Source organism: Aulonocara sp. 'chitande type north' Nkhata Bay, linkage group LG2 (genome assembly GCF_057382095.1).
Source record: "Aulonocara sp. 'chitande type north' Nkhata Bay isolate Kocher_YH1m ecotype deep benthic linkage group LG2, A_spYH_male_GT1.1, whole genome shotgun sequence".
NCBI classification, from domain to species: domain Eukaryota; kingdom Metazoa; phylum Chordata; class Actinopteri; order Cichliformes; family Cichlidae; genus Aulonocara; species Aulonocara sp. 'chitande type north' Nkhata Bay.
The window spans coordinates 3,946,366-3,959,242 of NC_141345.1; the positions used below are offsets into that span (position 1 = coordinate 3,946,366).

At 39.7% G+C, this 12,877-nt stretch overlaps 2 protein-coding genes across 2 annotated transcripts in view; both read left to right on the top strand.

Moving 5' to 3' along the window:
• Positions 1 to 693: 693 nt before the first annotated feature.
• On the top strand, positions 694 to 10,975 carry gdpd2 (glycerophosphodiester phosphodiesterase domain containing 2). The gene is made up of 17 exons (XM_086302652.1): positions 694 to 719; positions 800 to 925; positions 4,377 to 4,596; positions 5,301 to 5,404; positions 5,543 to 5,636; positions 5,757 to 5,816; positions 5,917 to 6,015; positions 6,124 to 6,214; positions 6,584 to 6,729; positions 7,185 to 7,267; positions 7,616 to 7,775; positions 7,881 to 8,090; positions 8,178 to 8,326; positions 9,636 to 9,783; positions 9,933 to 10,009; positions 10,098 to 10,126; positions 10,463 to 10,975. The coding sequence occupies exons 3-17, from the start codon at positions 4,507 to 4,509 to the stop codon at positions 10,513 to 10,515; spliced, it is 1,593 nt and encodes a 530-aa protein (XP_086158778.1). The 5' UTR covers positions 694 to 719; positions 800 to 925; positions 4,377 to 4,506; the 3' UTR covers positions 10,516 to 10,975.
• A 1,396-nt stretch (positions 10,976 to 12,371) lies between these two features.
• Positions 12,372 to 12,877, top strand: part of dlg3 (discs, large homolog 3 (Drosophila)) — an 80,475-nt gene continuing 79,969 nt past the window's right edge. The window contains exon 1 of the mRNA XM_086302718.1: positions 12,372 to 12,753. Coding sequence (XP_086158844.1) covers positions 12,735 to 12,753 — 19 coding nt within the window. The 5' untranslated portion in view covers positions 12,372 to 12,734. The remainder of the gene's footprint in view (positions 12,754 to 12,877) is intronic.

A 12,877-nucleotide genomic window follows, 5' to 3' on the forward strand; every position in this document is an offset into this window, starting at 1 on the left:
TTTTTCTTTAAAAAAAGGGGGGGAGGGGGGGCATGTGTTCTTGAAATCAGCATCTGAACACTATTCAGCTGGACATAGCAGGGAATCCTTAGAAAAAAGAGAGTCTGGTACAGCAAGCATTCAAAATGTCACACATGCCATTTTAAGTACAGTCCACTGATTCTGACAAATGGCAATAACTCACTCATTGACTCAGAAACTAGAGCGTGTTGATGAATAGATAAGAAGAATCGAAAATAATCTGGCATCAGATAGCCTCTTTCAGAATCACGCATGGATCTTGTATATCTGCGCATTATACAGAAACTGCTGATGCATCCATACATAAATAAAGATGATGTTGCAGCTGACCAACTAGATACTTATTTTACCCCTTTATAAGATTTGTCGATTAGGCCCATATAAAAGTAACGACATTATCATAAAAAACAATCTAAAGCCACGTGTCACCTGTATGTGAGGAAGCTCCGGGCTGCTTCAGGTACAGCAGTGAGAGTTTACTGGAAATAGCCTCGTTTACAATAGGAGCAGATGATGAAACACAAAAGGTAATTCACATATATTCATATATAAATTATCTGAGGACTATTTAAATATATTATGTCGGTTAGTATTATCTTTTTTTTTTTTCTTTTTTTTTCTGGGTACCTAGAAAAATCATAATCAGAAACTGGATGAGGCGTGGCCACACGCGGCGCGGACGCCAAATCGCTGTGCAGGTATTCTCTCACACTATCTTTCCTCACTTTGACGGTACACCCCTTGCCCGTCCCTATTCGTGAACCCCATTTACATTCAGCCCACAGACTCACGGCAAGTAAAAGGGATGGTGGAAAGAGAGGGTGGCGACAGAGGGTCTTTTCCAAGACCGGTGCGTCTTTGCCAGTTCGCGGCGTGCGAAGATCTCCATGACCTAGATTGACTGGTGAGTCGTTTTTAATTTGTCGGGAAGCTTACCGCATGGGTTTCATTGCGGCAGACAGACAGAGAGACTGGTCTTTATTCCGAACAACGTTTTATAATTAAATTTGCGCACACACTTCTCCGATCTGAGAAATATATAAGACATTACCTGCACAGGTTACATGGTATGTATTATGCAAACTTTCTAGTGTTCAGAAGTGTTGTGTACAGAATGCAATAAGCTGCTGGAGTAAAGCGCTGGCAAATGTGAGCAAGCGCTACAGATCCAAGCGAGCACAAGATGCAGTGCAAATGTAACTACAGTGGTTCACACAACTTCTGACTACATACTATCACTACAGATGTGTGAACTTGGATTTATACAAACTGTTTATTCCATCAATCCAGAAGATGTTGAAGACGAAATAGGCATGTGTTCAATAGGACGCATGGTCAAGCACTTCCGTCAGCATCCACCCAAACCTTCATGGACAGGTGTATAACTCGTTGATATCTAGGTTAATTTTGGAAGAATATTTACATGGAGACAACAGCAGGGTAATAGGATCAGATCTAATTTTGCATCATTTTAAATTAGTGTCCTGATAGATAGATGTTTTAAAAACAACAAGCGCCTTATTCGTGTAAATCAGTGCGCAGGAAAGTGATTGAATATATAATTGTTTTCCCCTCCGGATTCAAAGGATGACAAAGGTTATGAACAAAGCCCCGTGGACCACACAGACTCAAGCTAAATCATTTCCCCTGTTGAGTCATCTTGAAATCATTGACTTAGCATCAGTTCTGCAGTTTCATTAAGCCACCACAAACATAGATTTCTCCTTGTGTAGTGGCATGCACCTGACTCTTTTGTCTTGTTTTAGTTTGTGAGCACTCAGCTGATATAATGAAGTCTGAGTTTGTCTTTCCGGGGTTTATTGTTCAGTCTTTTTGTCAGCATATTCTCCTATCCCTTTATCCTCGGTTTCCCCTGTTGTTCCTCTGAGGAGCTTTGGTTGTCTGTTTTCTCCCCGCACCATTGTGAGTCATGCTTTAGTTTGTGTGTGTGTACTATATTGTAATCCTAGATTAGTTTTTGTGGATTTTACTGTTTTGTGCTGTTTCCTCAGTTATCTGTTACTGCGCTCCTTTGCCAGTATCTCTAATTTTTGAGTTTCACTTCCCCGTCCTGATTGTCTGATTGCCGTCACCTGTCTCTCCCGCATCAGCCTTCTTTTCTCATCATGTCATCCGTGTATTCCCCTGTGATTTCTGATTCTATTTCTAGTATTTATTTGATTCCCTCTTTGGCAATTGTCAGGTTTGTTATTTGCTTATCTGTCAGACTTAACGTCAGCCAAAAATAATAATACACAGTCTATGATTGTGACACTTCACAGTGAAGAACACTGAAAACCAGCAAGATGAACGGAACAGTTGGGACCATCCAACATTATTCCCATACTGTGTGAGAGACATGGGAAATATCAAATAATATCAAAGCATTTTAAACAGCACTTTTTCCAAGATGCGAGTAATAAAATGAAAACGCAAGACTAAAAGGAGATAGAAAAATATATAATTAAGGGGGCATTAAAATCACACATCAAATCTGATGAATGAAATATTCAAGCTGAAAACAAAATGATGTCAGTGGAAACCAAATGAAAATCAGTTTTAACATTTTTCAAGTGTTCTTGTTTTTGAGCAGTTCAAGATTGCACAACTGGCTGACCTATGTTTAAATCTATATGCGTCTTATTCATAACTTCTGCCAAAATTTGGTTCCTGGGTTGCGTTACTGTTGAACTGGGTTGCTGAGAGCTTATAAATCAGACTTAATAAAAATTGCATCATTAGCCTTTTTTCCTGGATATAAATCGAAATAGAAATGATGAAGGGCGCAGGACAAGCTTGATGGCATAACTAATAATGGAAGCCCAGTAAAGAAGTGCACAAATCTTTGTCCAAAAAGGAAATAAAACCTACGTGAAAGATGAGCCAGCTCATAGATAGTGAGAGTGTGAAAGCAGTAAGTCTTTGTTTCTTTAATATTCTTCTTAATCTGTATCTAGTGGGGTTAAAAAAAAATCTTTATAAACATCCATCCATCCATCCATTCGCTACCGCTTATCCTTTTCAGGGTAAACAATTACCTGAAAATTTCACCCCTCATCAGTTTTTTATTAATGGAGCATGCTCACATCATTCGTGTGCCTAATTACAGTTTACATTATAACAGTGTAAACGTTGGTTAAACAAATTGGAAAGGTGTGTCTGACTGATATCATTAAATCTTCCAAACAATACAGGTGGCAGTGTGTGCTGTGGATTTCTTGGGGTTTATCCACTATGAGAGGATTTCCTTGTACTCTGAAGTGGGGCTTAGTATAAGGTTTAGAGCAGCAACTAAAATACCATAAGATAAACAGCGATAGCTTCCAGTTACTATATTAGGCAGGGACGTGAAAAGGACAATGTTTTAACTCAGCCGTGACTTTCAGTGACCTTTATGTTTCTTTAGTTACCTTGTCACAAACTGATGCCATGGTTGGTCACATATTACGGTTATTGCTCAATATTTAGCTCATAACTTCCTGGTAAAGCAAGCGTCTGTGGAGTGAAACAAGCATTCTTACATTTCCATGTCACAATTAGACCTGTGGACCTGTCCAAACAGGCTCTTGTTGGCAACTGCGTCCTAATGCTGATTGCACTGTGCTATTTACTTTTACAGAATAATTAAGAGTGATAAGTAATTTTTAGGTTTCATTTTTACTACTCAAAGTTTATTGTGCCCTCACCTTGAACGTGTTTGTCATCTGGTACCTGTTTGTAAAAACAAGATGAACAATTCAGGTGAAGAGATATTTGGCAAAACTCCAGGGATCTAGTTCAACAAGGAAAAGTTGGCTGTGCACAATAGAAACCTTTATTGTTCAGCATTTCAGTGGGTGACATTGTGTGTAAATTCCCATGTCTTTCAAGGAAGGGGACCAAAGCCTGACACAACTGTAGAATGATAAGCCCCAACACGTTGACAACAATCTTGCTGTGACCCGTTCACAGTTTACTTCATGTCAATGGAAAAGTGTCTGGCAATCGAAACCATTTTCATTTCTGTCATAGTTTATGTTGTTTTCTTTTTCATTCTTTCCATTTGTAAACTATTTGTCGTCTTCACTTTATTTCCTCCACCCGCTCTCTGCGCATGGCTGTGCCTGTCACTGTGTCCAATGGTCTGACTTCACTCTCAGGCTGGTCTGTGCACCACTTTCAATACCCCGTGGTGTTGGCCATTGTAAATGCAGCCAGTTGCTATTTTAGACACAGGCTCTATTGAGGGGTGGGAGTAGGGGGTGGTGGAGGGTGGGGGGTTATTGAGCAGGGATTGCCTTAATACCCCAAAGAAAGTTTGCCCATCACCCCCTCATTTGCTTTCTGTCACAGTCGTCTTTTTCTTTCCCCTCCAGCACACAGGATTGGTGAGATCAATCAGCCCAAAGTTCGTCACTGCATCCAGAGAAAAGCATTAGCTTCTTCAGTGTCCACACAGCACAAAACCAGATCTGCATTTCCTACGCTTGTGGATGAGAAGGAGAAATGTTGTCTCAAGTCTGTTTGTGCTGCCTGTTCTTCAGCAGGGGCTTTTATAGCTGCCGCTGGACGGAGTCAAGTAGTCAAAGGAGAAAGGTAGTTTTAATGTCTGTTTTCTTCTTATGATAAGTCAGTTTTTCTTTATCTCTCTACAGGAGTGTGTAATGTTTAAATAACCATGTTTTATTTGATTTTTTTAGGGTTTTTTTGTTTGGTTTATTTCCATTCAGCATAACCTTTATAAATCCCAGTAATCCGGGATTAAAAATTTTGCCTGACTGAAATCCGAAATATAAAATGCTGCTTTATGAACTGTTGCTTTGTGAACCTGATACTTTTATTGCAAAACAGTCATTGACAAATTGTTAGGAAATATAAACACAATAACCGACGTGGTGATTGCATTAAAAAAAATTCATTTATGTGCCAAGAGAAACAAACAAACTCACAGGCCCTAACAAGCTATGTACTTATATGAAAGGGAATAGGAGGATGCAGGAGCTCTGTAAATCTGTGAGGGAAATGACACTTGAGGTGTGCTGTTGGTGGCGATGGTGGTGGTTGGGAGGCGGTGGTGGGGGCGCTGGGGTTGTTTGCGCCGAGTTCTCACGACACAGTGCGGGTAAAGCACTCAACCAATTATGAAAAAATGTTGGATTTGTTCCATTGGTCTCACTTTGAGCTTCTATTGGAATTTGTGCACACATCGACACGCACGGGGATAGCTCTCTGGACAACTACACAATTTTTTTAAGGCTACAAAAATGTAATCAATTTTCCTCCTTTTCTTTTCATTTCAGTGCAGATGGTTGTCGCTCTTAGTTGTCACTTTGATGTCTCTGCTTTCCCTGTGCTGGTTGTATATTTGTTTTGCCATCTCTAATGACCAACAGAATGTTAATGAGTGAGTGATCACACACACACACACACACACACACACACACACACACACACACACACACACACACACACACACACTGAATATTTATTTGTCTTTGTTGATGTCCTTCATTCTTTTATCTATGTGCTTCACCCTTATCAGGGTAATATTCAGAACACTGAAGACATGGCTAAACTACTTCCTGGTAGTGGTGATCATTTCTGCAGTGCTGGCCAGCTACTGTATCCTGCTGCTGGTAAGAATACAGTTTTGTCTGTTTACCACACAGGGGAACCAAATCTTGCTCCACATTCAAAGATCATTAAACCTAAGAATGAGAAGCCGCCATTTTTAAAATGTTCTCCGATGATTACAGCTCTTTGCCTTGATCCAAGTTGCCTTAGAGGAGCAACTCCACTTACACTGGCTTCATAAGGTAAGCATGCAAACATTTACCTGTCCAGTCTATAGTTTTATTAAAATCGTCTAATGTTATATTTGCTTTCTGCTTTTTTTCCCCCCTTTTTCCTGCACAGATCATTTTCTGTTTTTGTGTAATATTCATCACAGCTTTGGCTTCAGGAGTAAGCATAAAGGGGAGGGAAGAATGGCCAACAGTTCTTACTCTACTCCAGGTAGAGTTAGAGTACAGAAACTTTTTAGTTTTTTTTTTTTTTTTTAAATGGCTCTAAGTGGTGTGAGAATATCACATGTGTTTGATGTCTGTGTCAACCTCTTGGCAGGCCACGGCTCCCTTCCTGCAGTTTGGTGCTGTTGGAGCGTTGACTCTGCTAAGCCCGTCTGTCTTTCATCGCTTCCACTTGGCCAAAACACGTATGTGTCAGACCTAGTTTCGGCATACACACAGACACGATTCAAAGGCAATTACATAATCCTTTTATATACACACTATTGTATCAAACCTAATTACAGGGCTAACACTGGAAACAAATGTACTGGTGAACTTTGAAGCTGAGGTTCATCTGGCAGTCACTGGAAAACTGATTCTGCATGATGAGCATTAGTTCAATACACAAGAAAGATATACAAATGTACAGATATACATTTATAAATCTATATATTTAAATATAATAAAAGTCAATTCCTGCAGGGGGGAAATAAATAAAAAGGGCTTCTTTACAAATTCACGCTTGGAGCATTTTAAATATTTAAAGATTATTGTCTGATTTGTGTTTATTCCAGGATCTAAGATGGTCATTGCAGGGATGTTTCTAGTGGTCTCAGCAGCCATCTTCCTGTGTCCCCTGCTCATCCACTCTCCTTGTCTAATAGAAGTGCAGGAACTACCTGAAAAACCAAAACTTATCGGCCACAGAGGCGCGCCGATGGTGAGCGTCCTGTTTTACTTGGCACCACCCTGCAAATAAACATTATAATTATAGAGTGATGACATTACACCTTTGGATAGAGCTGCTATTGTTGACAGATTGCAGTCATGTTCAAGTTTTTCAGTTGATTAAAACAAGTTTAAAGAACGTTTAAAAACGCAGTTCAGTTCTTTGAGAAATATTTAATGCTAATATTATAAGCACAATCCATTTTCATATATTGTCAAATATAAAAAAGTAGACTGTCCCTGGCTCAGGTGTGAGCAAAGGTCCAGTCATGTGACGTCCTCATATGCCACGCTACTGTGCCCTTGTTAGTTTGCTTTGCTGCTGGGTCAATAATAAGCTCCATTTAACACTGCATACGGGGGTTGTCTGTGCTCACACCGCTTTGGGGTAGGAAGGGCACTTAAGCACATCAGTGTGTCTCACCCATCTGTCCTCCCTGTGTTCAGCTGGCCCCAGAGAACACCATCATGTCGTTCAACAGAAGCCTCAAGTGCGGCGTGATAGCCTTTGAAACGGACGTGCAGCTCAGGTACAATGACAATGATTTACGCTTAGGAGGACTCACAGTTGCTTTCTTGAAAGAGGAATGTGTTTTTGCTTTTAGTTCGGTTTTTCATGCGCACAAATATGAGACAAATGTATCACCGTGGATTACAGTCCTGCAAGTGGGGGCATGTCATTCTACTAATCACCTCAAATGTAGCAGTGATCTTTATAAGCATGCTGTTTGGTTCTTGGGAAACATAACTAACTAATTATTACATTTTTAGAACATTATTTTCATCATTATTATTGTTGTCTTCACTGATAAATATGAAAAACTGATTATTTTGACTTCACAGATACTAAAATTTGTTTAACTCTTGCTTAAATTTAGTCGAGATAGAAAACCTTTCTTGATGCATGACCATGGACCTGACTTCTTGCTGAGAACGACAAATGTTAAAGACAAGTTTAACGGCTCCTCATTCAATAAGAGCACTGACCTAACCTTCGAACAATTACGGACTCTAAACGCAGGAGAACAATTCCTCAAGGTAGTAATTGTGCTTTGATTTATGCGTGAGCGCACATTTGCCCGCAGAGGTTTATGTATTATCATGTGTCAGACTAAAGAAACGTGAAATTATCTGGCTTTGCAGAATGATCCTTACAGCACAGTGTCCCTGCTCTCAGAAGAGGAGAAAGAAACAGCCAGGACACAGGTCATACCCTCCTTGCTAGACCTTCTTGAATTTGCGACACAGCACAATACCTCAGTGATATTTGACCTGAAAAATAAAGAAACAGAAGAAATTGACACAAATGACACAGTAAATATCACCTTAGAGTTTGGCATTCCTCAAAGTCTGGTAAGTCTACTCACTTGTATCAATTGTGGGATTCAAGCATTTCACAATCAAGCATATTTTTAAGAGTTTTCTTTCTCCTTTTCATAGATTCTTTGGCTTCCTTCTAAAGAACGAGAAGTTGTAAAGAAGCGGGCCCCAGACTTTATCCAGGTTTATGAAAATGAAACGGATTTGGAAAAAAATAACGGGAGCCACCTAAATGTGAAATACAGCGAAATAAAAATGAAAAACATCAGGTAAGAAATAAATAGGTGGGTAAGAAATCTCAATATTATCTACAGTACATGTTGGTGCCAGGGGCCATGCACAGCAGTGTGTTAATTAAAGCTGCGTGTAGCATGCTGAGACACAGCTCTGACACTTAATATAGGGGCGTAGGATTGGCCTCCAGGATACAAGATTCAAATAATGTCCCAACCCAGGTGTTCTGTTCAATGGCTTAGCAAAATAACCATAAGAAATAAAAGGGAGGGGGCCTAAAGAATGAAATGCAGTGTAGCAACATGTTTTAAGAAGTCGCTGAAGCGCTTCACTGAGTGCAAAACAAACTCACCGTGGCGTGGCCTTGCTACATGTCTCGCAAAATAAAACTATTCCTGGGTGGCACAATTAATGAATATATATATATATATATATATATATATATATATATATATATATATATATATATATATATTACAGTCTACGCTCATGTATACACTCATCTAAAGAGTTTTGAGAAAGCTGAATAAATAAGCAGAGAAGCACAGTGAATGGGGGTGCCTCCACATGGGTGCACTGCATTGTAACAGTTAACATTCAATCATGTCTAAAGATGCTGAGCAGTCCCATTTAAATATGATTATGTAACAAGAGAGCAAGAGTGGCATATAATGATTGGGCATTAGTTTGACATACAAGGAGTCAGAGGTGACTGAGAACGCCTGTGCAGGACGTGTTCAGACTGTTTCTGCAAAAACAGCCTGTTTGTAATTACAAAGGGAGTGATGTTACAGCAGGTTTGCAGAGCTTAAACCTCTAATCACAAAGATAAATGGTCACCGAAGCCTTTAATTGGTTTTGGTTGACAGGTATTAGCGATACAGTTAAATGAATCATGCTTCACCATATTGAGAAGTGCACATTTGTCATACATCAAAAGACTTTTACAAGGAAGGGTCAATGAGTAATCACTTTTATCCTCTGCTGAAGCGTTCCGGGTAGAAGTGGACTTTTCCAGGATGGCACTGCTCCAAAGATTAAGGCTTAAGCTATCACTGAGTAGCTCAAGTATCAAATGGGAATCCTAAGATATAGCCACCAGATTTTATTTATGATCTATGAGAGATGTTGGATGTTTTTCATGCAGTTCTCCAGTCATCTCTGGAGACTTTAAGAGTTAACTTTCCTACCTCATCCATGCATTTACCAATATGCACATGCATAGCAATCGATACCCGTCTTACAGTTTCACATATTTCTCCGTGCTTCTTTTAAGTGCTCTGTAATCTCTCAAAATTCTTCTTGTTCACTTCTAAACGATGTGCTTGTCTTCGTATTTGACAGCGACCTTCGCAAACGAAACATTACAGTGAACCTGTACGTGGTTAATGAGCGCTGGCTGTTCTCTATGCTGTGGTGTGCAGGAGCCAGCTCTGTCACTACCAACGCCTGCCACCTCCTAAAAGAAATGGAGCGCCCTGACTGGGTCATGGTGAGCAATGCAGTAGCTGGGCGTTTTACTGTTTATTTCATTATGATGCAAGAAATATTATCATTTCAAGATTTTGGATGTGGCGCTCACATCTTCGTCGCAGTGTTTCCCAGGATTTGTGACACACTTTGAACATGCTTGTGTTTCAGCCACGCTCTACATACCTGATAACATGGATTTTAGTGGATATATCATCTGCTCTTGTGATGATGGCACTCTTTCACTGGTAAGAACAGAGGTTTAGTCTACAAATTTGTATAAAAATGAGGAGGAAAGTTAACAAGCTGACTAACCAATGTCTCTCTTCCACATAGGACAAAACACAGTCTTTGCCATAATGCAGGTACTGTATCAATATCATGGGTTTTTTGCCATTGAATATTTGAAATTTAAGTTTAAAAAATAAAATGATGATCACTGGTTATCTTCCCCTTTATTGGCAAACCTATAAAACAAACATTTGCAACAGCAGATAGAATGTAAAAAAAAAATCCCTGGCATGGTTTTGCTGAAAGTGAAACACAAAGGAAAGCACCATTATAAAACCATCAAAAGCAAATAGAAAGTATATCACATGATAGCTAAAAAAAAGTTGTTTTCATAACCTGACAGCTTGAATGTTCTATTTTATAACAGTTAACAGATCACATAATAATGTATCCCTTGTTTGTTGTGACAGATGGACCGAGCAATGACAATGAGCTGGAAGTCTTCCTCACCAGGCTACCCTGACAGCCTTCAGCTGCAGATGTTTCAGTCTTGAAGCTCACAATCGCAGCCTTTTCTGCACTAACACCGGGGTTTGGACCTAAATCGGGAGGACAGCAAGTTAATGTGAACTGACACGCACTGTTTTATAAAATTATGCAGGCCATAATGTTGTTGTTGTTGTTTTTTTTTTTACATATCAGTATGATGCCAGTATACACAGTTTTGGTGTGTGGGGGTGTGTGTGTTTGACAATGAGAGAGAAAGCTAGTTACACAGGTTTATCTTTCGTTGGTTTTTTTTAAATACTTGTTTGTTCTTTTGCTACTACTGACAGTTTGATGAAACTATATGACATGGTGTGTAGATCTGAATTACCTTTTGCATTTTATTACATTGATTTGTATCCAATGAGTAAAAAAAAAAAAAACTACTGCATTAAATAAACATTTGTAATCTGAGCCAACGTTAATAAAACTATATTTTTTATGGTAACTTGTGTCGCTTTATTTCCGCATCTACTGAACACGAAGGTAAAATTTTAATTTTGAATAAACAGGTGACATATCGAAAAAATCGTTTTAACAACTGTGATTTATATTTAATAAAATCAGCACATTAGAAAAGCTGTTAAAGTTGGACACAGATAGTTGTGGCTGGAGCATTAAGAATGAACTGTTTATATAACGGAGGTGCTTCATACCAGCTCCATCTCAGACTTTACAGGCCTCAGTTAGCATGTTAAATGTTAAAGTTTGTGACAGTAATGAACAAGTATGGCTTGTTTGCAAGGGCTGGCACGGGAAAGACTTGATTATGTACAAAGAACATGTTAGCAGGACTTAGATCTGTAAATTTGCATCTAAAAAAACAAAAGACACTGCGAGAAATCACCTTTGGACAGATCAGGCCAAAGTGGAGATGATTGGCCACAATGCACACAGGTCCATGTTTGATGAAAACCAGCGTACACCTCATACCAACTGTCAAGCACGGTGGCGGAGAGGTGATAATTTGGGTTTATTTTGTAGCCCAAGACCTGAGCTCCTTGTAGTCATTGAGTGGACCATAAATTCCTATATACATCAATGTGTCTGACAGCTAAAGCTGGGCCAAAACTGGGTCACACAACAGGGTAATGATCACAAGCATAGCAGCAAATCTACAACAGAATATCTGAAAAAGAAAAGCAAAAGTGTTTCAGAGGCCCAGTTAAAGTTCGAACCTAAACCTGACTGAAATGCTGCGACGGGAACTTAAGAGAGCTGCTGAATGAACCCATCTCTAACGTTTCCAACCATGCTGCAAGAGACCGATAAAGTCAGATATAATGCTTCAGTGTTTTATCTCAAGCAGTTTTTTTTTTTTCATTAAATAATGACAGTGTAGCATGCCCTAGGGTCTGTCCACCTAATTTAAAAAATGGATCATTTCTATTATGTCCTGACATGTAAAGCCATAGAGCTGACAGCTGGTGTACTTTCTTTCTAACGTGACTGAATCTGATCAATAGATTATATTTTGAACAGTTGAAATGTTTCTCTGAGGTCTTCCTGTTTTCCACCTGCCCAGTAGCTCTATTTTCCGCACCCTGAATATCTCTTCTCTGCACATGTCCAAAACACGTCTGCATAGTGTACTTTTCCTTTAATGACGGACTCCCAGCACCACCTTATCGCACCACAAGATGGCAACAACTACAAAAAAATCGAGAAACAGGCGACTTACCAGATAAACATGCAACGAGAGACAAAAACGGCTTAAGTAACACGCTGATCATTACTAGTGATGTCATGTGCTGAAGCTATCTGCAGGTGTCAGTGTTTAAAGCGTTAATACTGACAGTGCGAATGGGGCCGCTATGGCCGGACCGGTGGGCCTTCTCCACGGAGGCGAGGCGTGTGTGAGAGAGGGGAGGAGGAACGTGAACATGTCACGCTCTGGAGCCGTTTTGCCCCCCCAAAAAAGAAAACTTCTGGAAAAGTTGACATGAAGTAAACAGTCTTTGCTTTTTCACATCTTAACCTCAGTCAGTGGGTGTGGACCACACTGCGGACCGCTGCAGCGACACTTCAGACAGACTGCGAGTGTCAGCGACTGGATTTAAAAAAAAATCTGTTGTGAGGAAGGAGCGACAGTCCCGGTTATAAAATTATCCGAAACTATCGCAGTTATTATTCTTGCTTCTTAAACCCTCAAAACACCCCGAAATTATAACTTATGTGACTTTTCAAGTCGGCCACATGATGGTGCATAAATATGGTGAGTACCGTTCATGTAACGTTATATCTTTTTTTTCCCCACGTGTCACATTTTTTCTTATATACTCGGGTAAAGTTAAAGTTTTTAGGTTAATGCCAGCTCATTACGCCATCAAAGTTATTGC